The following is a 26,134-nucleotide window of genomic DNA, read 5'->3' as shown; positions in this document are numbered from 1 at the left end:
GAAATGTTGTTGATGTGTAGACATAAATTTGAAATGGATTAGTATGCCTAATTGACATATGTTGTGTGAACCTTGAATTTGAGCAAGGGTTTGGACACAAAAACTTGGATCTTGTTCATGTGTTGGTGAATGAAAGTTTAAATGGTCAATTAGTGACCATTTGGCTGTGTATGATGAAGAATTGAAGTGAGTTGTAACTTGGGATTTGAGTTTGGTTGAGCTGCCTTGTATGACCTGCAGGTCTGGATATAAGTCTAGCCTATTTGGGCAGCTATAACTTGGGTTGTGTAGGTTCAATTGGTGCAAGACCAATTGGACATGAAACTAGACACATAATGGCACAACTTTGATATAGAAAACTTGCCCAGAAAACCAAACTAAGTTGACCTAAAAATTACCCTAATCCGGGTGACCTGCAGTCTGCCTGGGCAAAATGGCCAAATGAACAGTGTTTATTCATTTACTCATAACTCAGTGTAGAAAGGTCCAATTGACTTGAAATTTTACCAGAAGAAAGCTGAGAAATAGACCTACAACTTTCATGGAGAACACAAATCCATATTCTGATCATAACCTAGTCAAATTGCTAACCAAACTTAGGTTACCAAATCTGGTAGAACCAGTTTTGCCTAGAATTTTGGATTCTGTCCAATCCGGCCAGTTATGGTGTTTAGGCCATAACTTGAGCTACAATACTCCAAATGGAGTAATTCAAAAAAAGAAATATAACTAGACAAAATAAGAAACAACTTTTATGAAGACAATTTTGCCAAATTCCTACTGTAAAAATGACCAATGGAACAGTAAACACAAGGCTTAAAATTTGAAAATTTTGAACAACTAGCACTAAGCTTAGAAATGGTATTGGCAACCAATACCAACAATTTTAGAATGCAAAATGTGGTATGTTGGGAGTATTAGAACCAATGTACCTATTGACTATGCAAAAGTCAACATTTTAGTTGACTAATGAAATGAATAGTAACACCTAAACTTAAATTTCAAGAATTGTAAAGTTTAAAAGTGTAACATGCCCTAGTACACCTAGCAAGATTGGTTTGGATAGGTTGGCATGCCAATAAGGTTCAGTTAGCAGTACTGCACATGGCATTATGCCATTCTGTGATGTCATGGCTTTTAGTCATTCTGACATTGTGTTGAGACTTGGCCTTGTGCCTAATGTTATTACAGCTTATTAGTTGTTCTGTTGCACACCGAGAGACACACATGTAACCGATGGTGTGACGGCCCGAGGTACTTGATACCCAGTGCCAGTTTACCTGTTTATCCAGTCCAGTCATCTAGTATAGGTTACTTGGGCAACCAAAAATGAAAGTTGATAAATTTAATGAAATAATGAATATAACAAGTATCAAATAAATAAGACTATCAATAATTATCAAAAATTTATCTGCATGAGACATCAATATACTCATTGCATATTTATTTTTTTTATTAGTTCTTTTTATTTTATTATTGGTACCACTAAGCATTATTACTTAGCGCGTCGCTTTTTGCCACGCGTAGGTTCTGGAGAAACAAACAGCGAGCCCCGCAGACCACAAATTGGGTGAGGTCACAGATCTGCCTAGCATCAGAGTTACCTCTCATCTACAGTGCATCAGTGGTAGGACCTTTAAGTCCCTTTTGAAATTATGTTTTTGCATTTTGTATTAGGTAGTAGTTTGTGATTTGTAAATTATGAACTCATGTAAATAGTAAATTTATGTAATCATATGTTGATGTACATATTTTGAAAAATTTTGTTAATTAATATAATTTGAGAATATCTTCATGAAATTTTAGTTGATTTTGAATTTGAATGAAATTGTGGATTAATGTTGAGAACTTGAAATGATTGCAAATGTTGAGACCATGTTGATAGTTATTGGAGTTTGAGAATGATTGGAAATGATTATTGGAAGTGTTTTTCACAGGTTCCGAAGAACTGTTTTCTACATTTTTAGCTGGTACTCTGCCGGATTTTCTATAAAATTTTCGAAACCTCAAATAAATTATAATTTCAATAAATGACTTAAATGAATTATATTTCATAAATTGTACTTCATAACTATGAAAAAAATAAATTAGGAAGAATAAAAAAATGATTGAATTAAAATAGGATGTTCCGGTACACTGCGTGGCATATCTTGCTCGGCTACACTATAGAAGTGTAAGGGGTGTCACAGGTTAAGGGTGGTCACAAGAAGTAGGGAGTGGAGAGAAAAAAGTGAGCACAGCAAACTTGGTCACTAAGCATCACTTCTCCTATAAATAAATGTGTTGGGCTTCATTTAAGAACGCACAACCAATTAATCAATCAATTAACCTGACAGAAGTAATATCTTAACTCAAATTTCACTTAGTTCAACTTTTTCTTTTACAATTTAACAATTTTCTTTATTTTTCAATTTAGTATTAGTTTTAATTTAGCTTATTTATTTTCAATTCAAACATTCAATTTCTAGTTATTCTGCAAACATTCGTAATCAATCTTTTCAGCTTTCAATGTAATTTACAATTTTCTATTCATATTCCATTTCCTGCAAATCTGTCAGTTTATAATTTTCTACAAATGTTTATATTTTTAAGCAAATCAATTTTTCACAAAGCTCTCATTTACACTATCTGCACATATTTATATTTTCTCAACAAGTAATTTACTCATTCAATCAATCACAAATTTTACACTTTTTGCACATATTTACTTTTTGAAATAATTAGCTATAAACAACATTTACTTTTTAAACACAATATTTGCTCTTACATATATAAATGATCTTTTAATTGCTCAACAATCAATTCTAGTTTTTAAATTTTTCAAGCTAACCAAGCAGAGATATTAACAAAAAAACATCTTAGCATACCCAAGTAACCCAAGGGAAAGATCAATCTTTCGTTTTCTGCCACTCTTTTAGATTGGAAGTCAAAACGGCACATTTACATCTTACAATTAGGATCTTTGTGTCCCTCACAGATCCGCAATCTAACTCTCACGTGTGAAAAAGACCATATCTACTTTTGATACATTTAAATTGAGTAAAATCAATTTCACGCGAAAACACACACACACACACACATATATATATATATATATATATATATATATATATATATATATATATATATATATATATATAGTTATTTTATATTTCTTGATTAATTGCTGCAGAAATTTATCTCAAGTCATCAAAATTGATACCACAATCCCTCCACTCCTGTTAATAACCTAATGGGATGGATTAATACTGATCATTAAATAATATTATTATTAATAATAATAACAATAATAATAATAAACCAAGACAATTCTGTCAGTTCAAAACTCTAGTCATCACATGTTAAAAAAAAAAAAATCTGCAACAGCAAAGTAGCTACTAGTCCATGCTTGACACAGAAAATACGACCATATCAATCAACCCATTATTATCAAATCATGCCTTCCATAATCAGTTTTACGAATACACCAATTGGCAATCCACTGACATCAAAGCATACCTTCTGCAATTATCCTGACCATCAAAATGAACATTCTTTTACCACTATTTCTCATTAAATCACTTCCAAAAATCGATCTCGTATTTGACAAGTGAATCAAACATCTCTACTCCAGCCTAAACACTGAAACCTTAAAAACAAAGATCTCGAGGAGCGAAGCCGAAACAAAATTGTACTGACCAGGTAATGCATTGCTTGATAAATGAGACAGACATCTAAAGAACCTTTGTTATGGTACCCTATGCATATAGGTTGTCTTCTCACTCATTCTTAGAAGACATGGAGACAGATGGTATTATCTACAATCTGCACCGACTGCTTCAAGGATAGACTTGAAACCATCCCTTTGCAAGCATTCTGCCAGTTCAGTCTGTAGCAAATTCACCAAATGAAACACAAGCTACAAGAATCAATCTACCAAGACAAACAAAAAGAAGGATCCAGAATTTGCCCAACAGATATATATGACATTAAAACTCGGACAAATAAATTCCATAGCTTAACATGTGCAAGCGTCTGCATTGACAAATCTAAATTTTAGTTTCAAAAACAGAGTAAAAAAAAAAATTAAAAAAAAAAAACGAAGAAGAAGAAGAAAAAAAGCCTTCACCAGCACAGTTAAGGAACATAAAGACTTGAGCTTAAATTGACAAAGTTCATAAGACAGCGCTGCATATTAGATATTTCTCTCTAAGCTAAAAAGAATGCATCAAAATACTGCTTGCGCAGCTCATTTCTGTAAGAATTTAAGTTTGTTTCATGCATGCATTCATGCGTTTGGATTTTCCACATTCTGGAAGGGATAAGTGATGAAAAGAAAAGGTTTGGTGTGTGATAACATCCACACTTTGTTCCAAATAATTTTATCAGGAAATGAAATTTTTATTGTCCTTTATCATGTAACATTATAATTTTGGACTTGGTGTATGGTCGCATAAAGTGCCTGCCTCCCTGCTTCTAATACTTACGTTAGTTCCAAATTCCAGCAACACTGATCATAACACGTCATGCATTTCTTTTTCCTCAAGGAGGGAGGAAGTGAAGCTTGACCACAGGCCCAAACTATACACAACAATTCCTTCACTCCATATCAATAACTCTAATGCATTTCTATATCAGAAGATAATTAGAAATTCATATCACAACTGGTTCTTATTTTCTTTCTTGCGGTGTTCCTTTTGGCCCGAAAATTTAGAGGTAAAAAAAAAAATCATTACCTTTAACTGAGGAATTAAGGCAGGTCCACCATAGGCAAATGCCGTATAAAGCTGAACAAGAGTCGCTCCAGCTCGTATTTTCTTGTATGCATCCTCACCACTGAATCAATGGTATATAAATGAAGTTCAGAAAAATAATTCATAAAGCTGTGGTTGCACTCATGACCAGATGATGGCACTGAAGCAGATGTAATCTAAGATTTTACCTGCTAATACCCCCACAACCTATTAAAGGAATCTTTCCCTGGTAATAATAAACATACACACTGTCAAGGAAATATTCATAACGCTAGTCATTAACTACTAAAAGACGAAAGGAAAACAAATAAGAGAATCAAAGCATATCATAGCCACTTTCCAAAATATACCCAACCATTGCACACTTAACATTTGTATTTTCCATAACAAGGCAAAGCGAATTCTCCAAAGGCTTTAGAAGTAGAATCGCTATTGACAAAAAGCATGACGAAAAAAAAAAAAAAAAGAAAAGAAAGAAGGAGAATATATATATATACATAAGAAAAAACAACCCAAATTCAATCATTTTTCATTTCATTCTACTCAATCATGTACAATGCCCTTTATAGAGACCAAACCATTACAAAACATGAAATGAAGAAGATAAAATTCTATGCCAATAATGTTCTAACAAAAAACTACATATCAACCCAAACACGAAAACTAAATCACATAAAATCCTTTAAATAATATTCTCTCGCAAATTAAAAAGAAAAAAAAATCCTAAATCATATAATCCATATCATGATCGTAAGAATCCATATCATGTCCCAAATCATATAATAATTCTAAAATTTGAGTTTCATCCCCTATTACTTTCTGCATAAAATCCAAAGGTTCCCTGGCAGATGACAGAGGAAAAGTGATATAAAGATCAATTAGGGGAAGGAGAAAGTTTGTTTATTGGTGCATATATATCTAGATGGAGCAGTGCCTGAACAAGAGCTTGGAGCATCCATAGTGGAAGAGAAAAAGGTAAGGCAGATTCTTTGGTTAGTTTAGAAACATCAAGAATTAGGCAGTAAGTTTTGAAATTTGAAAACGTATGGCAACTGGAACAGCACAACATAACAACTAAGTTTTATCCTATGGAGCACAATTGACTGGCTTTAGTGATTCCAACCAAAAAAATAAATAAATAAATAAATCCATTATTATGAAGATACAAAAGCTTGAGGCATAAGAGCTTAACAAATAAAAGTTATCACAAGAACAGCAGGCATACCCTTGTCAAAATATACATCTCTTTTAAGACATCGGTAGATAGACTGAATAGAGGTTTGCCACTTAAACCGCCTGCTTCCTCAGCCACAGGGTACTTCATTATAGAATCTGACCTTGATATGGTTGTATTTGATATAATCTATTCTACAAACAAAGCAGAAAAATTAAAATCTGAATCAATTAGAAAGCAATAACTAAGTTGCATGTAAAATAGAAAAAAACAATAAAATACATCAGCATTTGGGCACATCAACCAAAAGTCCATAAAATTGGACATAATGAATGCATCATTTTCTTTTCAGAACAGAATAAAGCTCTGGGATATCAAATTTCTCATTCATTCTACTGAGTTCAGCTAAGGATAAGAATTTTAGGGAAACAAATTTATATTTCGGATGCTTGTACAATGTGCACCACTGAGTGGAACCTGCACTTCAACACATAAAGATAGCTTCATTTCATTGAGAGCAAATTCCAATGGCAATAACCTTATACAGTCATCTAAATGCGTGCACATCCACATCTGCAAAAAGTTAACTCTTGACATGCAAGCCAACCGAAGGAGGAAAGTGACATGCAACCGAAAGAGAAGGGGCCCACACCCACACCCACACTCCGAGAGAGAAAGATACAGCATGACATTAGGAAATGACAATGGAAATATAATCCTCTTATTTACTACATGCCACAGAGTGTACTATGACATGTCCATGAAAAGCTACAAGAAAATTTCAAAGCAATGAACCAGTAACCTGTGTAACATGTACTAAACTATAAAAATTCTCTCTCAACCATACTAGCTATCAGCATGTAAATATACTTGAAAATCTTAAACAGAAATGCTTAGCCCATTTGAGAGAAATCAAGATTTCTGAAGAATAAAGCATCAAAATTTAGAGATAACAAAAGTATTTTTCTTTCTTGATGGGCACAAATCATACCAGTCCATCTAAGCGGAGTGCGAGAGCAACCTACATTCACAAAGAAGAACTATAAGAATGCAATACGTCGAAATAGAGAAACAGAAATCAAACTAAAAGCATTTACACACTGCTGCAATATCTTCAAGGTCTTCCTTCGACAAGTCAGGTGCAATTTTCACGAGCAGAGGAGGTGGGCCTTCCTCACCCCATTGCATTTCGTCACGAGCAGCTTGAACCTAGACGAAAAGTATTATGGAAAGTCAATCACCATGTTATGGAAAGTCAATCACTATATTATTTCTCTGTATATTTTGTATTTTGTATTCCTATTTAGGATTTCTTATTTAGGATTTCTTCCTAATTAGTAGAACACAATTATAGGAACCAATTGTATATATATATAATTGAAATCAATGAGAATCATCTCTTTCTACATCGTCGTCTCAACCCCATTCACCACCGTTGTGCTGTTGCTGTTTTCATATAAAACATTACATTAAAGGACTTGGTTTGGCTCTTTCCTATTATTTTTTTTTTTTTTATTTTTTTTCTTTTTTTTTTTATTTTGCTGCTACTGGATTAGCGATTAGCTTTTTTTTTTTTTTTTTTCAACTCAAATAATAAATATAAAATAAATGTTATTTTATGTGTGATTATGATGAGATCAAGATCAACACACACAAACTTAATGGTTGTTTGAGTTTGAGTAACTTGGCTAAGGAGGATGCTCGATTGATTCATAGTGAGGTAATTAGTTTAATTAATCACCGTGATTTTGTTAAGAATTGATGGATTACTTAGATTTTTTTTCAGATTCTAAGAAGAATATCTCCTTTTATGATGTGTGTTTGCATTCTTTTCTCGTCTTGAGAGAGAGGATAAGTCTCTCACGCTTATTTTTTTTTTTTTTTTATATATGTATATGAGGAACTTAATTTATTTTTTAGTGAAAACTATTTTTAAATCCACTACATGCCTTGTCCTTCATCCAAATGGGTTATTGATTTAATCTCACTTTCATGGTTCTACTTCTTGTGTCATAATTTCTTTGTCTTCTTTTTTGTGTCTACCAAATCTCTTTAATCTACAAAATCATGGCTTGTTTGCTCCATTACCTTAACACCTCTTGAAGCTCATTGTAGATTGGGTCATCCTTCTTTGTCTACCATGAAGAAGTTGTGTCCTCAATTTAAACATCATCGTTCATCTCCTTTTGAGTTAGTTCATTCGATGTTTGGGGTCCTTGCTCTATTTTGTTACTTTTGTTGATGATTACTCGTGTTACCCGTTATACTTAATGAAAAATGTTGTTTTCTATCTTTTGTGCCTTTTGTAATGAAATCAAAACTCAATTTAATATTTTATTAAGAAGTGACAATGCCAAAGAATACTTTTCATATGACACAAAATGGCATTCTTCATCTGGATACCCCATCCCAAAATGGCGTGGCCAAAAGAAAAATCGTCATCTTCTTGAGGTAACTCGTGCTCTTCTTTTTCGATGAAAGTACCTAAACACTTTTGGGCGGATGTAGTTTTTTTGATCAATCGTTAATGGGGATATTTCTTATACTACTTTGTTTCCTACAAAATCTTTGTTCCCTATTGAATTTTTGTTGTTTTGTGCGTGATGTTGTTACTAAATTGGATCCAAAATCTCTCAAATGTGTCTTCCTTGGGTACTTGTTTCTCTCCTACTCTTAATCGTTATCTTGTTTGATGTCACATTTTTGAGTCCACTCCATTTTTTCCTCCATCATCAGGAGGATGATCTCTTAATATATCAACCAATGTCTAGTCCTCTTGTTCATGTTTATTCCAGAGATTGGAGATTATCCTCCATCATGATTATCTAGACTTACCCATTGCTCTTCGTAAACTATCTCTTCTTTTGTTTCTTATAATCAATTGTCTTCTTGTTCTCGGTGTTTTGTTACTTCTTGTGATGCTATGAAAGAGGAAATGGAGGCTTTAGATGCTAACGGTACATGGGAACTATTGCCAGAAAGCTATTGGTTGCAAATGGGTATATATAGTAAAGGTAAATAAGGATATGCTCGGATATATGGGGTTGATTACTCGATACTTTTTCTCCTATAGCTAAACTTACTTCTATTCGCTTGTTTATCTCTTTAACATATGATTGGCCCTCATCAATTGGACATCAAGAATGCTTTCCTTCATGGTGATCTTCAGGAGGTGTATATGGAGCAACCAAGTTGGATAAAGTTTGTAGTCTCTTTATGGCTTGAAACAAAGTCCTAGGGCATGGTTTGGGAGATTCGAATTTGATATGCAAAAGAGTAAGTGTGATCACTCTTTATAGGCAAAATTCTCTTGGTAGTCTATGTGGATGACATTGTCATCACCGGGAGTGACTATTTCATCTCTTAAAACCTTCCTCCAAACTAAGACTTGGGATTGTTAAAGTATTTCTTGTTATGAGAAGTAAGAAGGGTATTTTCTTGTCTCAAAGAAAATATGTACTAAATTAGGTGCTAAGCCTTGTAGCGACTTGTAGCGCACCAACTTTACAATTGTTGATAGTGAGTTGTTTGAAGATCCGATTGGTAGGAAAATTGAACTACCTTACATTGCTTATGCCGTTTAGTGTGGTAGTCGGTTTATGTCTTTGCTCAATGGGAAGCCTTGGAACAAATCTTGTGTTATCAAGAGGTTTGCTATATGGTAATCATGGGCATTTGAATGTTGAATGTTTTTGATCTAAGGTTGATAAGAGGTCAACTACTAGATATTGCGTTTTTATTGGAGGAAATTTGGTGTCTTGGAGAAGCAAGAAGCGTGTAGTTTTCGATCTAGTGTGAGGTAATGTGGATACTTCAATTACTAGATGAGAATTGTGGTGTGATAATCCTTCATATTGCTTCTAATCCGGTGTTTCATGACGACTAAAACACATTGAGATTGATTGTCACTTTATTCGTGAAAGATTTCATCTCAACAGACACATCGAGATATTTTCACAAAAGCTCTGAATGGAGCTAGGATTGACTACATTTGTAACAAGTTGGGCATGATTAACATCTATGCTCCAACTTGAGGAGGAGTGTTATGGAAAGTCAATCACCATGTTATGGAAAGTCAATCACTATATTATTTCTCTGTATATTTTGTATTCTGTATTCCTATTTAGGATTTCTTATTTAGGATTTCTTCCTAATTAGTAGAACACAATTATAGGAACCAATTGTATATATATACCCATGTACAGATTAATTGAAATCAATGAAAATCATCTCTTTCTACAAAAAGAAAGTCATAAAATTTATTCAGCATCAGATCATAAGATAAAATTAGAACAAGAAAGTAGGAAGTTCATCCTCAAATCTTTATATCTCCGTACCTTCTTAACAAGGTCCTTTAATTGTTTTCTTCCCTGAAGCATGCGCAATCCAGGAGTATTGGGCGATGAAACATTAATAACCTAGAAAAGAAGCCAAACATGTATTATCAAGCCAAACAGAATATGATTCCTTGCCATCCGAAAAAAAAAAAATGCTGAAAAGAACCAGGCCTTGAAACACTGGTTTAAAAGAAACTCAAAAGACAAGATAAAAGATGGCAGCAGAGAACATCACTCATAAAAATGCTAAAAGCACATTCAACAGTGTTAAATTTCCGAATTCGCTACAACAATTTCTGATATGCCTGAGTTATTACATATTTCCAAATTCATTAGCTATTTTCATGTATCCATGCCAACTTTTCCAAGTTATAATTTGCAGCCAATATAACTAAAGCAGCCAACAAGAAGCTCCAGGGAAAGCAAAAAGAAAGATCAACTATATTATCATTTTGGTCTAGACTTAGTTTGTATTTTAGTTTTGACCTATGTCTATTTAATTCAATTTGTTGCAGATCAATTGCTCATATGTTTATCTTTGACTCTAGGATGAGGATATTTAGTCATTTCCAGCTCGCTAGAATGGGCCGGGCTAGTAAGTCTACCCAGTCAATAAAGTAGGGTAATTATTCTTACTTTAGGAATCTGTATTATGATTTTGTCTAACATCAACCAGGAGTCCAAGAGTACACATGGAACTAAAGTTATTTTTCAGAAAGATATGCTTGTTATGATTTATTAACTTGATAGAATTGAGCCCTAGATCCTATGAGTCTGAGGTTAGTAGTTCTAATTTATTCATCTACAACTACACCTGCAAAGATTAATCAGGTATGCATTTCATATTTGAGCTTCAGTTTATTTAAATCCACCAAACCCTAAACCTAATCCCAAATCAATGAAAAGCCTTCCCCATACATCCTATATGAACAATTAAAAAAAAAAAATAATTTGTTAGACAATCACACATCTTCTAGTCATAATTCTATACTTCATTAATTGTAATTTGCCTCCTATTTTATCTCTTGTAATCAATATGCATGTGCAAAAATATTTAGTGTCCATATAAAAAACTAAAGCCATTTTAGCCGATAATCTAAATTGAATAGACAAAATCCATTTAACTTCCCACTTTAGACATAGCTATGTGAGAATTGTCTTGTGAGATAGTGCAGCTTAAATGATTCCTTGCAAATGAGTTGCCAAGAACCTACAAAAATTTGCCAATAGGCATTCATAGAAGGTATAGAAAAACTTTGATAGGATGAAAGAAAACAAAAAGGAAAGAAAAACACCCTGGAAAGAAAAAGAAAAAAAAAATCTACCAAGTAATCAGCATACTGGGATAACGTATGAACCCCTTGTACATAATCTGCAGTAGCATCTTCACTTGTCTTGTTCTTTCCAAGATTAACCCCAAGAATGCCAGGTCCAGCTTTGCCTCCTTGTTTCATGCCATAGCTTGGGGAAGATGAAGTGCTTGAAGTTTCATCCAACATTCTCTTTCCATGCTGGGCACCCAATCGCTTTGCAACAACAACAATGCCTTCACTGTTAAAGCCACAGCGATTGATAATCACACTGGCCAAAAAAATACGACGATCATGTAAATCAGAGTTAAAAACACTTTTATAGACTCCATACTACTATAATTAAAAACCATTACTTTCACAAGTCTACGCATCAAATTTTAAAAATTTCACAAGCACCTTCCTAACACATGATGATGATGATGAAGATATTAATAATAATAAGAGGCTGCATTCTAACCTTTCCTCACGCAATCTGAAAATACGTGGCTTCGGATTACCCTCTTGTGGAACAGGGGTGACAGAGCCAACCTCTACAAAGCCAAAACCCAACCCAAGCAAGCCTTCAATAGCTTCAGCATTTTTGTCAAAGCCGGCAGCAAGACCTATAGGATTGGAGAACTTCCTTCCCCACACTTCCAATTCTAAAATAGAAGGGTCAGACCTCTTCTCTCTAGGAACCCAACCACGAGCAGCAGCTGATATGGCAAGTGTATGAGCAACCTCAGCATCAAGAAGGGAAAAAATTGGATTGACAAGTTTTGTTGCATTGAATAGCCAACCACTGCAATTAATAGCTTATGATGAATAAGTTCATAACCAAGGATAAATATTATGAAGCATCTAGGGTAAACTCAGACAAAATATAGAAGCTCATAAAAAGAATCAGAGATTTGAAGGGAGTACCAGAAAGTTGCTTCGTCTACTGTACTTACATAAGCACCTCCTGCAATGGCCAGTCCTATGGTCAGTCCCGTCAACAGCCTCCCCTAGAGTTGAAAGTAAGCAAAGATTAGAGAATCAGATAGTCATAAATGACAAAGTAAATGTGCAACCTAAGTGCATCTCATATTTTCAGTGAATCAATCACTGCAAACTTCATTTCCTATTTTTCATAAAATAAAGTAAATATTAGAATATGGAATTATAGTACAAGGCCTCTTCTTAATATAAAAAAAAAAAAAGAGTGTACTTACTTTTTTGGAGAAGTGAGGGATTTTAGGAGGAGTTTCTGCAACAGAAGAGCAATGTCTAACACCTACAACAGGAGTTGAAATTACCCTTTTATACAAAACATCCCTCAATAATTGCCTTGTAGTCCTTACAGCCATAAATCAAGAACAACCCAATTCAGCAAAATGTGTTTGAAGAAGGGTTTGTGCTCTTTTCTTCTCAGTCTAAACTTGAAAGAGAGGATAGGAGAAGCTTCTGCTAGGAAAGAGGAACAGAGGAACTGCTGTTGGTGACCCAGTAACCCTTATCACTCACGCCTTTTGTTCTCGGGGAGGTACTACCCTTCACTTGTGTTGTTTCTGTGGTGAGATTACAACAAAATGTGTCATGCCCAAACCCATACGGCTGTCATTTTTTCTAGGTCTATCACGAGTCACGGCTTTTCCGTTGGGTTGATCTTGTTTGACCTAGGTCAAGAACATAAGACACATTAGAATTTGGAACAAGTTGTGATGGATGCAAGTAAAGGGTAGGGTACTCGAAAATTTTCAAATACCAAATCTGAATGCGTTTAATATCCCTATTACCCAAACCTGATTAGATTTCACCCCCTTTCTATATATAACTATCCCAAATCTAATTGCTACTACCTGCATACCACGTGAACGCAGCTAAACCCTTTTTTTTTTTTTTGCTGGAAATTTAATCAATGTGAACGAGAAGGGTACCAAATCCTAACCCCAAACAGTCTTTTAAAAAATCTATAAAAGCTAAGAAAATTCAAGACTGGTCTGTGAAAGAAAATAAATAAATAATTATAATTACAATACAACAAAGATAATTCATCAAATAAATCATGAAGGAAATCCATAAAACACAAAACATTTAAATATAATTACACCATAAACAGAACTAGTTCATACATCCCATCATTTCTAGTTCAAAAGTCTCAAAAGTTCAACAAAGTTGACATAAATCAAACCAAATAAACATAAATAAAAAAAAAATTAACTACTAAGTACATCAAAAACAACATCAACATAGGTCCCACCAAACAACAACATAACATGCTACTCACAAATTTTTCCAAACAACAAAAGATGTGCTTGAAACACAATCCTCTTGATGCAATCCCTGTTTTTCATTTATCTTTCCAATTTAAAATTTTCAAGCAAGTCCTAGTTTCATTAAATATTTCCTTCTCTTTTACTTTTTTGGGTTTCTTTCCAAGGGCTTAACGATTTACAGCTTAATATTTACAACATGAACTGTTATTCGCCTGTTAACATATCCTGCCTGCCATTACAAAAGCTGTTTTTATGAATGACACTATTAGATTCTAGAGAATTTTAGCAGTTCTATTTTATATCAGTATGTGAATTTGTGGGCTAAATATTCTCATTAAAATTATTCAGTTGTCTTTAGTGAGAATATGGCTTTGAGCTTCAAAATATTCAATACTAGGAGGGAAAAAAATTCAAAATATTTAGGGCTAGACTTTTAATCTCAAGTGTTTTTGGTAAAAGGTTAAAAAATCAAGGATTAAATATTATATTTTAAAAAGGTAATCATTAAACTAGCCCCAAGGTTAATATTTAACTCAAAAATGCATAATGAAGCAAAAAGTTAACCTAGTCTCCCAAGTAGTATGCAAATAACCGTAATGTAACGAAGGGTTAAAAGTTACAAAGTAAGTTAACCTCTCACCAAATACCCTGTAAGGATTATAGTCAAAATATCAAAATACGTGAATCTTATGCAGTAGCTTCAGAATGTTAGAAGTTGCATTTGATATCAAAAATAAAGCCAATGCCTTTAGTTCATCACTGTTCAATGGCTCCCAATTTATGTCCTTCAACCAACAAATAAATACAGCATCCATTTAAGTCATGGAAGAAGCTAAGTCATCCAAAATCAATAGGGGCAAGTTTTAACTGGAAAACTCACCTTACCCAGAAGTAAATAAATGGCGACACGATTTGGACAGGCAAAGGATAGGCAGCTAATTAGGGTTCCTTGCCTCCTTAACTTCAATTACAAAAGCCTACCTCGATGATGGCTTCAAAGTGGTGAACGACAGCGTCAGCTACAGTGAGGAAGAACATCAACTGTAAACGAAAGCAATGGCGTGGTGAGGAAGAGCATACCCGATCAACGAAAATGACTTCGAAGTGGAGAAAGAAAGCTGAAGCTGCGACGGCGAAAGTGAATGACGCTGAAGGAGAATGGCGGCAGTGGCTAATAGTAATAGGTGTTGGCCCTTGTAATTTGCATCTCGGCATCTCTTTCGTAACAGACTGAAGAAAAGCAATAAACCTTTAAAAAAACAAATTAAACCAATGAGATCAATTAAACGATGTAGTATTGGTTGGCTAGGGAGATCTAGGAAACTCTCTCCCCTAAACGACGTATTTTAGTTTTTTTTTTTTATTGGTAGTTTATTTTAGCCAAAAGCCCTTTAACTATTGCCCAAGAGTGTTAAAAATAAATAAATAAATAAATAATTTTTTTTTTTGTTCTAATAAGAACCTTAACTATTTAAATTAGACCTGAACGCACTAAATTTAATAGCGTTAAACCCCATTTCATGGGAAAATGGAGTATGGCCCACAAATTTACTCAGGGCAATTGCAATTTCCGCATTATATAACTAAATTATATAAGACTCATTTGACAACAAGTAAAAACTCAAATCTTATGTGAAATTTGTGCAGTTTTTTCTAAAATTTCTCTTAGTTCTGCCATTCATATTGAGGGTCATGATTATATTAGTGCCAGTAAAACCTTTCACTCCTATTTTTCTTTGTGTTGCCCTAATCTTCATTTTTCTTGGCTTCCTTTAATTGTTTCAACTCCACTTGGATAAACTCTATTTCATCCAAAATCAAATCATCCCTATACAACTTCCTTAGTTTCATCATTTCAAATACAAACTTCTTTTTCTCTATTTACAACCCATTAATCAACACAATTGCCCAAATGGGGCTTTTATATCAATCAATTGAAAAAACCCACAACCTCTTCAATCCACATTCTATAATTAGAAAACAAAAAATGCATAAGTTATATATCCTAATTTTAAACCAACAACATACTTTACAGATCAATTGCACAAATAACTCTGACTCACTGGAATTTTGCACATCAAAAAACTTTCAACCAAAATTGATGTCCTTCCATATTGTCCGTATTTTCGCTGGTACTTGACAATAGCAACTCACCACAGTTTCATCATTGTCGATTAGTAATCTTCTACGCTAACCTCTCTAGTTGAAACAAATGATCTCCCATAAATGAAGAAGAATCCATTTTTATCTCTCACATTCCCTCTTATAAACGATGAAGGCAGCGACTGATTCCCTAATGGTGTTAGTCTTGCTTATACATCAAATGGAGAGATGATAATAGTTTGTTGGAGTGAAACGACCATTGGTCGTCACGGGGTAAAGGTTTTGGTTCAATGTGAGCTTATATATTGTCAAGTTTGTGTTATATTGTCGAATTTCAATAGTTGAAGGACTTATTAGGATTAAAAAAATTTAAGGTTTTTTAACTGTTGGGCAATAGTTAAAGGGCCAAAAAATGCATTTTGCCTTTATTTTAATTAAAATGAGTATCAATTTTATGTTATTTAATTTAATGTAATATTTTATTTTTTCACAAATTAGGAAAGTGAAGTTATATTATTTTGTATTCTAAAAAAAAATTTATATCATTTTGAGTTGACAATTTCACCCTTATAACGCTAAAATCGTATTATATAATTAGGGATGATAACAAGTCAGATATTTATGGGTATTCAACCCAACTGAATCCTAATAGGATGGTTTAGATATTACATAATTGAGTTTAAGACAATTCAGATTTAATGTATAATACCTGTGAGAGATTTAGGTTGGGTTCAAATTTTGCATATTAAGTATCTATTATCCAAACCTATTTATATAATGAGTAATTAAATATAAAATATATATTTTTTATATTAATTTTTATAAATTTTTTAATTATATTTTAAACAAATAGAATTTAAATATTTTATAGAATTATTAAATTTTAAAATATAAATTATTAATAAAAATTATTTTTATGTAGATTAGTAATTAAAATATATAAAATTAAGTGAGTTTGTTATTTTTCAGGTATTAACAATTGAGTTTGGGAAAAATTCGAGTAATTAAAAATAAATTTTAATTGAGTTTGAAACGAATTCTAATATTTAAATTATTAAATGAGTTCGAGTTTGGGTATGATATTTTTATGAACACCCTACCCTTTGCCATCTCTATATGTGATAACAAAACTTGTTATTGTCCTAAACTTGGTGAGAAACCTTGTCCAGCTAACGGTAACAAAGCAGAAATGAAAATGTTCTTTTATTTTCTTTTTTCTTAAATAATCAGTCATTAAATGTCTTAAAACAAGTTAGAGTTAAGTGCATAGGTTGAAGGCCCATAGTAATACAATATAAACCATAGCAATCAGGCCCATACAACACGCCCAAGGTTAAAACTCAAGGCCTAAAGCACCACAACCCTAATGAAATCGAGTCTTAACCCAATTTAAAAAACAACACATACACTACAAAACAAGGGAAGCACGTCTATTGAGAATGCAGGATCGCATCTAACAAAAGAGAGCACCGTTGGCCTCTGTTGATCTCAAAAAAAAAAAAGCAACAGGATACCATACTAAGCGAAAAAGCACAGAACCTTCGAGCCAGAAAACTGGATCCAGTTGCTAGGGGAAAATAAATAAGAAACCTAAGAAGCCAAAGAACCAATAGCCAAGGATAACAAAAGCCACTATAGTCAATTGAGGGAGGAAGTGAAGGCATTCTTTGGCATCTCATTCGCACCTTTTGAGCCAGCCATAGCTATCGGTGTCGACCCTGCTAGAAACCTCCACCATTATTTGCTCCCTCACACCATTACATCAGAGGATCCACCAAGGCTCAATCATCTCATAGAAAACCATAGTTAAAGAAGTGCAGAAGCACAAATCCCAGACCATATCTAAAGAAACACGCAGTCATGGTAGTGAACCTATAGAAAACACAACACAATAACACAAGAAAATAGAAAAAACACTGAACATAACATGTAAGCTCAACAAGATAGCCACAAGAGTCCCTCGATGTTTAACGCTTGGCTATACACAAATAGATCAAAATTATCTGCAACCCACCTAGAAGGAAGGAGGGAGAAGTAGGTAACCTTTCCCTGCCCACAAGGACAAATAAAAGCTACTGAAAACGCATTAGAGAACAAGGGTCTGAAACCCTAGATGAAAAGGATGTGATGAAAATTTGATGCTTTTTTCGGTTCCTCGTTTTAAATTAAGCCTCTGTCCTGCCCCCATTTTTATGTTAATATAAAAATATATTTTTATATTATAATTTTATATCATGTAATTAAGAAATATAATAGAGAAAAGTATACTTACGTGATTTTGTGACTCATGATGTCTGATGATTTCTTTAGAAATTTAGATGTAATTGGATTAAATTTAGAATTTATGATAAACTTATTAAAACTAAAAATCATGAGTAATATTATAAAAAAAAAACAAAAGATTTAATTTTTTTTACATCATTAGGCAATGAAAAAAAAGCAAATGAAAAAAATACATGCAGTTTTTGCTCAATAATTATTAAGAGTCCCAAACATATATATATATATATATATATATATATATATATATATATATATATATATATATATATGTATGTATGTATAACATTAGTTATTATTATTATTAAGAAGTGAAATCAATTGATTTTTTTTTATTTTTGTCCTTTTTGGTGGGTCTAAATATTTGAATTCAAAAATGAAAATGCCAAAGTATCAGCATAGCAACTGAAATTTATTTATAGGAAGGTCAGTAGTTATTGATTTATTGCTGCAATTACATTAGATCTTCAGTACTTGTTAAAAGAAGCCAAGCCAAGACACAGAGTCTTGGTTACATGCGATACAATGCAACCATTTATTAGTAGCCATAAGCTAATTGCTTGGCTTTAGGGAGGTACACAAAAAGTCCAGCTCTTGACCATGTAATAGCATTCCTTGGGGATTAATTTAGTTGATGCCAATTGAATTTATCATTAAAATTTAATTTTTATTTGTATAATTGGTAAAATTATTCAACTTCCTATCATAACGTGAAATCTAAGTATAACAATTTTATAGTCTATCAACTCTGAATCTAATAGCATTCCTTGTGGCAGAATCGCAGTGTTCAGACTTGTCACCTAAGATTTTTTCTTTTTTTTTTTTGGAAATAAAACTTGATTTTTATTTTAAGAATTCTTTTTTTTTTTTAGGTTAGAAAAATTAAATTCTTTCGCTTATTATATTTCTAGACTCAAGAATTGATAAAAAAGAAATCAATTAAAAATTATCAACAGGCAGATAATGTTGTTTCAGTTTTCTAAATCAACTCTGCGAGCTCCATATCCTTCCAATTAATTTCCTGTTTGATAAATTATTTTCTCTATACTTTATAATCATATTTTCAAGGCTTTCTTTGTTAACGTTGCCCTAAATTGCTTGCATGTTTTTGATGCTCAAACTTGCTTCTGTATTTTCCAACTCTATGTGGTTCATTGCTCAGCTCTTCTCCAATCAATACAGCTTATTCATTGAAGTTGGTGGCAATAGATTTCAATATATTGCTCATATTTTCTTCTTTTTTAGCTATTAACTTAATTAAACAACTTATTTATTATCATTAAAACAATTTCTCTGAGGAAGCTGAGGCTAACATTTATGATTTTAATAATTATAAATAAATTTTATATATGTGTACACTTGATTTTTATTTTAAGAATTCTTTTTTTTTTTAAGTTAGAAAAATTAAATTCTTTCGCTTATTATATTTCTTGACTCAAGAATTGATAAAAAAGAAATCAATTAAAAATTATCAAAAGGGCAGATAATGTTGTTTCAGTTTTCTAAATCAACTCTGCAAGCTCCATATCCTTCCAATTAATTTCCTGTTTGATAAATTATTTTCTCTATACTTTATAATCACATTTTCAAGGCTTTCTTTGTTAACGTTGCCCTAAATTGCTTGCATGTTTTTGATGCTCAAACTTGCTTCTGTATTTTCCAACTCTATGTGGTTCATTGCTCAGCTCTTCTCCAATCAATACAGCTTATTCATTGAAGTTGGTGGCAATAGATTTCAATATATTGCTCATATTTTCTTCTTTTTTAGCTATTAACTTAATTAAACAACTTATTTATTATCATTAAAACAATTTCTCTGAGGAAGCTGAGGCTAACATTTATGATTTTAATAATTATAAATAAATTTTATATATGTGTACACTTGATGATTTTATAAATTTAATTCACATCTTTATACTAGAATAAGTCTATCTATCTAAATGTTTTGTCCTTTTCTGATTTATAATACACCTATAATTTTGGTTATTTTGTTAAATTTTTCTGATTATATATATATAACACATCCAAATGCTATTCTTTTGGGAATAGGACAAATGCTATTCAAGAAAGAACAGTTGGAATTTTCTTTTTTATTAAATATATAAATTTGCTCTTCAGTTTTATAATATCATCTATCTATCTAATATATCGTAGCACCTTTCAAACCTTTCCATCTCACATCTCAATATGCAAAAAATGAAACTAATTAAGTGAACCTTACGTTACCATTTCCCATTTCCCATTTCCCCCTCCTCGTCACTTCCCTTTCCCCCCTCTATTCACCTCCTCCAGCCAAGACCCACGACTAGCAACTCCATTCAAATGATTCCAGATGAGGCGAGGAGCTCCATTGACTCAATAGCACTCAGAATGGATGGCAAGTGGAAACGAGGAAAAACGCAGAGAGAGAGAGAGAGGGAGAGAGAACTAATGGCAGTGACTTCGGAGGGCCATTCACTAGGGGTGCCCAAGCCAAGCCCGCTTCCTTCTAGCTTCCTTTTTCAGCTAGCCTCATCGCATAAAGATGCCAGCAACCACCAAGGGAAAGGAGGGAGAGAGAAAATAGGTTTTTTAATCTTTCAAGAAAATTTAATTTAATTTATTTGTTTTAGATTTTTCTTTTTTTAATTTTTCATGTTAACATTTTTTTAAATCTTACTCTCTCTTTCACGCCTACATTCACACTTATTAGTTATTGGGTAGGCTTCCTAGAGGTAGACCAAAAGTCCAATTATAAACCATGCAATAGCATTCCTTGTGCTTCTACACAGGAAAACATAAACAGATATCACATGACTCTTCATTTAAGCTTTTCCTTGCAAGTAGGTTATAATAGGATTAATTTGATCAACATTCTAAAATACAAGATAAATCACTCGATTTTTAGAAAGTTCTTGAATTTGTTAGCAGAAATTATTATTAAAAAATAACAATAATAATAAATCACCCTGCAGCATCATTTTCAACAGACCAAACCTAAACTTGAAGAGCTTCTCTGACACCCTCCCAAGGTTGCACACCTCATGATCATATTTCTATACAAGTTGATCATATATTTATGAATGTAGAAATTAAATCAGATGGAGAATTGACGCCTCATCAATGGTAAGATGAGAGAATCCGTTCAGATATCATATGTAATGTGAGAGGTTTGTAAACCAGACCCGAAAATTACCATACAGTCCATCATTGAAAGGATAACGAAGGTATATTGCAGGGTAATGACACCATATATTTATCTGATTTAATAAATTGACAAGTAGCAAAACTGCATACTGTAATATTGTCATTGTATTCATCTAAATTAGAACATTGACAAATCCTGAGACTTCAAAATGAACAAGAAAAACCCTTATGCGACAAATAATCAGTTATCCCTATTGAGCTCTGCACTTAATGCACCACAATTCTTGCGGCACAAATCATGTAATATGAAGAATTTTCACAAACGGATGATCAAACCATGCAGGTTAAGAAATCAGTTCATTTGTCTTCACTATCTTGGTTTGAGTCCACATTATCATGTACTAGATACGCATCAGTACATGATTTATCCCTCAAGTTACAGTTAGATACATGAGAACCTGAATATTTCTCACATTTGGGTTGAGTCAAAGTTGATCCATATTGAATTGATTGCAAGAAGTTGAAATAAGCATACTTCACATCAAACTGCATATCATACCCTGCCATGGACACCTACGTGTTAGAATCTATCAGTAAAATGCAACTGAATTAAAATGGATACAGAAAAGAGAAAGGTTCCAAACTTACAATAGTTTATGGCAATAGTGCATCCTTCGTCATCCGAACTCTGTCGTACATGATGAAACCACATGCTTGGCCTGCATCACTTTTCCAAATTAAAAATCTGAATTCTTCTACAAATTTGGAGTACAAAAAGGACTGTAACTCGAATTAGCTTCAAAAGCTTACAATAAATGCTTCTCCTACATCACTTATCCCAAGAAGACAGGCCATGTTTAATTAAATTTCAAGAATGATTTAATACTATCTGGTCTTCTTTTAGTTATATGTTTGCTTTCTAAAATTAGGTTAAATTTTAAGGCACTTCAACTCACCCAGTAGACAAAGCACATTATCAGTACATGTTTGAATCACCTGCTATGTTTGGTAAAATGCATGCCATGAAATTTTCAGGCAACAGCAGTGTTATCAAATGCGTGAGAGGCACCCAGGCGAGGCGCCCCTCTGCTGCCTCAACTGGGTTGCCTCTCTTGGCACTCCGAGAGGCAACGCCTCAGGCCAGCGAGGCAAGGGGCCAAGCAGGCAAGAGGCGTCGCCTCCTTCAACGCAGCAGTAACCCTTTTTTTTTATTTTTTAAGACAAAAAAATAATAAAACAAAAAAAAAAGGAGCTGCTTCTTCCTCTCTGCGTCGACTCCAGGTATGTCTCTCTTTCTCTCTCTCTCATCTTCTTCTTCCTCCTCTGTTTCTCTCATTTTCTTCTTCCTCCTCTGTTATCCTGTCTCTCTCCCTCTCCTACTCTTTGGTAATGAAAGCAAGTTTAAACTCAAAATTATCCCAATAACTGATTGTGGCAGGAGAGCTGACAACATGATCCGTCAATAGGAAAATCAGTATAAAGCTAGTGGTTGACACAAGGGACCACAACAAGACAACTCAGCTAGTTTGTTAGTATGAGAAAATACTGTAATCATGAAAATTTTGTGTCAAAGAATGTTTTCATTCCATGACACCACATGTCCAAATCATTGGAACAGAATGGCCACTGGCTACATAAGCCATTGGCTACATAAGGAAGTTTGATATGCTTAGAAATAGAGAAAGAAGAGGAAGAAGAAAGGATCTGAAACCTGCTAACATCACTCTACCATTTCCCTCTCGAATCATATAGTCTTTTGTTTGTTTGGCTTGCTTTTTTGCTTATTTCCTTAAAGTCCTTCATTACTACACTGCACCGAGAAGATAACGGTTACGGTAAAGTTTGTTCCAATTGCTGAAAGGGTTGTTGAAGATATGGCCAAAAGCCTCTTTCTCTTCTCCATTTTATCTCTGATTTATCTATTGAGCTCTAGGTCCCCGGTGCAATCTCTCTCAAGATCAAGTACCTTTGTATAAATTTATTGAGGCTATATCTCTTTATCAATGTCGGAATCATTGTAAAGAGGCATGTTCTATGATAATTTCATGTTCTATGGTCTGTTTGGATACTTGGCACGGAAGGCCCCTATACAATAATAATTCTAAACTATGGTTTTATATTTCCGGTATTGTTGTTGGTCAGTTTATTTGATAATTCAAGTCTGATAGCAAATGATCCACCCCCAACTATGTTGGCTGATGATATTATCATTAATTCATTATAAGCTAACTGTCCAACGATAGGACCAGCATCAACCTGTATGCCACAATATGGAAAAATGGGGAGAATGGCTACTTTTTCTATCAACAGGCATAAGCCAAATATAAGAATAAGATTATTTTAAACCACGTAAGATTCATACACCGACTCCTGATAACATTCAATTTCTATGACATCTAATTGTTTTTTTTTTTTTTGAGCATTTATTGACATCTAACTTGGCATGTTAATGCTGTGTTGATAACATTAACAGGAACTGGAAAGCCCACAAACACAAGAGGAAAAAGAGCAGAGAAAAGAAAATTGGAACTTACAGATACAGAACCTCTCCGGCATTGACTGTACATTCAAATGGCTTTGGACCATTGAAATACAAAGGAAATTTAGCCATTTCGCTCTCTTTAGCCTCAGGAGATGGGTAAGGATTCACACTGCACCATGGCACATACCTCACTGGATCCTCCATTTCCAATTTGAATTCTCCATTTTCCTAAAAACCCAACAACAAAATATTACAGTTAATTGAAACAAACAATTGTTCGTAAAAACCCATCAACAAAACTATAATATTAAATTCAATAAATAAATTTTCATTAAAAAAAAAAAGAGAAAAAAAGAGAGATGATACCTCAGAATAGGAGTATTGGGAAGCAGGGTAATTGCGAATATACAAGCGGTGAACATCAGTAGGAGGAAGTAGCAAGAAATGCTTCTTCCCAGAAACGACAGCATATAGATTCTCATAATGGTCCTTATGAAAAGACGTCTCCGAGAAACGATTGCCAATCCACAAATTCACAGCCTCCGGTAAACAACCGAGCGCCTCCGTCGCCCACCCAATATGGGCGTCGCAGTCCGATCCCAACGCCGCCGAATACTCCGTCCTAAAGCAATCATTCTGCTGCTGCAGGTAGGCGACGAATTTACCAGGTCGACTATTGACAACGCAATCAAGCGCGCGTGGGAAGGGCACTTGCTGCACGTTAGCGGAGGCAAAGCAGAAGGAATGATGGGTGGGGGTGGAGGGGACGAGGGAATCAGCGCGGCCATGAGGGGTGAGGTGGAGGGAAACGGAGGAGTGGCAGAGGGAATGGGAGAGGTAGGAGAGGTTGGGCCAGAGAGAGAGAGCAGGCCAGTGGGTGATGGCGTTGGCGATGATACAGGGTTTGTTTGGAGAGACGTAGTTTCGAAGGAAATGAAGTGGGGTTGGAGGTGAATGAAGGTGATCTATGGCTGTTGATGAGGTTCCAAGACTTAACTCTCTCACTTCCTCCCATAAGGAATCTATTTCTTTCATGTTTTCTTCTTCTTCTTCTTCTTCTCTTCCTTCTTTAGCTGTCCGTCTGTCTTAAACCCATAAAACCCCTTTTTGCTCATCTTTGTGTTTTAGCTTAGCCGGTTAGCCCTCGATTATACTGCCATTTGATTTATTTAATAAAGTCCACATTTATCATTTTCACCCCAAATTAAAAAAAAAAAAAAAAAAAAAAAACATGTAAACTTTTGAAGTGTCATATGACAAGCTTCAACTTATTAGTGAATTAAAATATTCTTAAGATCCTATTCAATAAACCGTATGAAAAAACGCACATACGAGAGAATATGTAGAATTTATAAAATGATAACATGAAAATTAAAATTAAAAAAGTCATCCTTTGATTTTCTTGATCACAAAATTGTTTTAGAGCTTCCATCAAATTTGATCACAATTTTGAATAGACATTCTCCTATCATAACTAATGCTCTATTTACAGATAATACTCTTCTTTGTGAGAGGCTAGCCGTCATGAGGCTTCAAAAATTAAAGAGATTATATCTCGTTACACAGCAACTAGCTACTGAACAAAGGGTAAACTTCATTAAATTAATTATTTATTTTAGCAAGAAAGCTCCTATGGTTTTAAAGCATGATATTTTTATCTTTGCTAAATATGCAAGAAATGAAGTTTGATGATAAATATCCTAGGCTTCTTGCCCTTTGGGTAGATCAATAGTGCAAGCTTTAAAGTTTATTAAAGACAAATTGATGTCCAAAACTCAATCTTGGAAGCATAAACTACTTTCTCAAGCTGGTAGGGAAACTCTTATCAAATTTGTCTTGTGTGCCATTCCTAATTATTCTATGGCTATTCTCAAATTCCCTTTAAGCTGTTGCAAGCAACTTAATAGTTTGGTTTCTAACTTATGGTAGGGAAGAAGGGATAAGGAGAAAAAGTTGCACTAGATAAGTTGGAAGGATGCTATGAATAGAAAAGATAAAGGGGATATGGGGTTTAAGGATTTCAAGCTCTTTAATTTGGCTTGTTTAGCAAAATAGTGTTGGAGATTAATTCAAAATCCTTCTTCCTTATGGGCCCGAATGATTAAAGGTCTCTATTTCCCTCATAATTCTTTATGGCAAGCCCCTTCCTCTTAAAAGGAAAGCTCTTGGGTTTAGCAAAGCCTTCTAGAAGGAAGCAATATTTTGAAGGAAGGGATTAGACACAATGTAGGAGATGGGAGGGATACTCTCATTTGATATGACCTTTGGGTTCCTCATGTGCAAGATTTCAAAGTCCAATGACCCAATCACTGTCCTTTGGATATTAACTATGTCTCTGATTTAATTGAT

General features: G+C 33.8%; 2 protein-coding genes across 7 annotated transcripts; both read right to left on the bottom strand.

The window, feature by feature from the left end:
• Window positions 1-3,401: 3,401 nt before the first annotated feature.
• LOC110655535 (dihydroorotate dehydrogenase (quinone), mitochondrial-like) lies at window positions 3,402-15,039 on the bottom strand. 6 transcript variants are annotated; one of them, XR_002494987.2, is made up of 14 exons: window positions 14,875-15,036; window positions 14,675-14,786; window positions 12,751-13,184; window positions 12,461-12,543; window positions 12,015-12,338; window positions 11,570-11,825; window positions 10,245-10,325; window positions 7,009-7,116; window positions 6,899-6,928; window positions 5,959-6,096; window positions 4,922-4,959; window positions 4,716-4,815; window positions 3,679-3,868; window positions 3,402-3,512 (listed from the first exon to the last, which is right to left on the bottom strand). XR_002494987.2 is itself a non-coding variant. In XM_058145631.1 (13 exons), the coding sequence occupies exons 3-13, from the start codon at window positions 12,883-12,885 to the stop codon at window positions 3,794-3,796; spliced, it is 1,368 nt and encodes a 455-aa protein (XP_058001614.1). In that variant the 5' UTR covers window positions 12,886-13,194; window positions 14,675-14,786; window positions 14,875-15,036; the 3' UTR covers window positions 3,402-3,793. The 6 variants fall into 6 exon arrangements, 4 of the variants coding, with proteins under 4 accessions (XP_058001614.1, XP_058001615.1, XP_021667548.2 ...); XM_058145631.1 differs by having other exon boundaries at window positions 3,402-3,868; window positions 12,751-13,194; XM_058145632.1 differs by having other exon boundaries at window positions 3,402-3,868.
• Window positions 15,040-21,386: 6,347 nt separating this feature from the next.
• Window positions 21,387-24,936, bottom strand: LOC110655533 (lysine-specific demethylase JMJ32). Its single transcript, XM_021811849.2, has 4 exons — window positions 24,152-24,936; window positions 23,838-24,013; window positions 21,952-22,022; window positions 21,387-21,863 (listed from the first exon to the last, which is right to left on the bottom strand). Exons 1-4 carry the CDS (start codon window positions 24,818-24,820, stop codon window positions 21,661-21,663), a joined length of 1,119 nt encoding a protein of 372 aa, XP_021667541.2. The 5' UTR covers window positions 24,821-24,936; the 3' UTR covers window positions 21,387-21,660.
• Window positions 24,937-26,134: the final 1,198 nt, after the last annotated feature.

Source organism: Hevea brasiliensis, chromosome 4 (assembly GCF_030052815.1).
Source record: "Hevea brasiliensis isolate MT/VB/25A 57/8 chromosome 4, ASM3005281v1, whole genome shotgun sequence".
Taxonomy (NCBI): Eukaryota; Viridiplantae; Streptophyta; class Magnoliopsida; order Malpighiales; family Euphorbiaceae; genus Hevea; species Hevea brasiliensis.
This window is presented reverse-complemented; position numbering and strand designations above follow the sequence as displayed.

Coding starts and splice junctions, on each gene's coding strand:
- LOC110655535 (XM_021811856.2), bottom strand. CDS start 12,885: ATGGCTGTAAGGACTACAAGGCAATTATTGAGGGATGTTTTGTATAAA. Junction 4,960..5,958: donor AGATGTATATTTTGACAAGG/GTATGCCTGCTG, acceptor TATTATTACCAG/GGAAAGATTCCTTTAATAGG. Junction 4,816..4,921: donor GGTTGTGGGGGTATTAGCAG/GTAAAATCTTAG, acceptor CCATTGATTCAG/TGGTGAGGATGCATACAAGA.
- LOC110655533 (XM_021811849.2), bottom strand. CDS start 24,820: ATGAAAGAAATAGATTCCTTATGGGAGGAAGTGAGAGAGTTAAGTCTT. Junction 22,023..23,837: donor GCCGGAGAGGTTCTGTATCT/GTAAGTTCCAAT, acceptor AAAGTGATGCAG/GCCAAGCATGTGGTTTCATC. Junction 21,864..21,951: donor CACTATTGCCATAAACTATT/GTAAGTTTGGAA, acceptor TGTCCATGGCAG/GGTATGATATGCAGTTTGAT.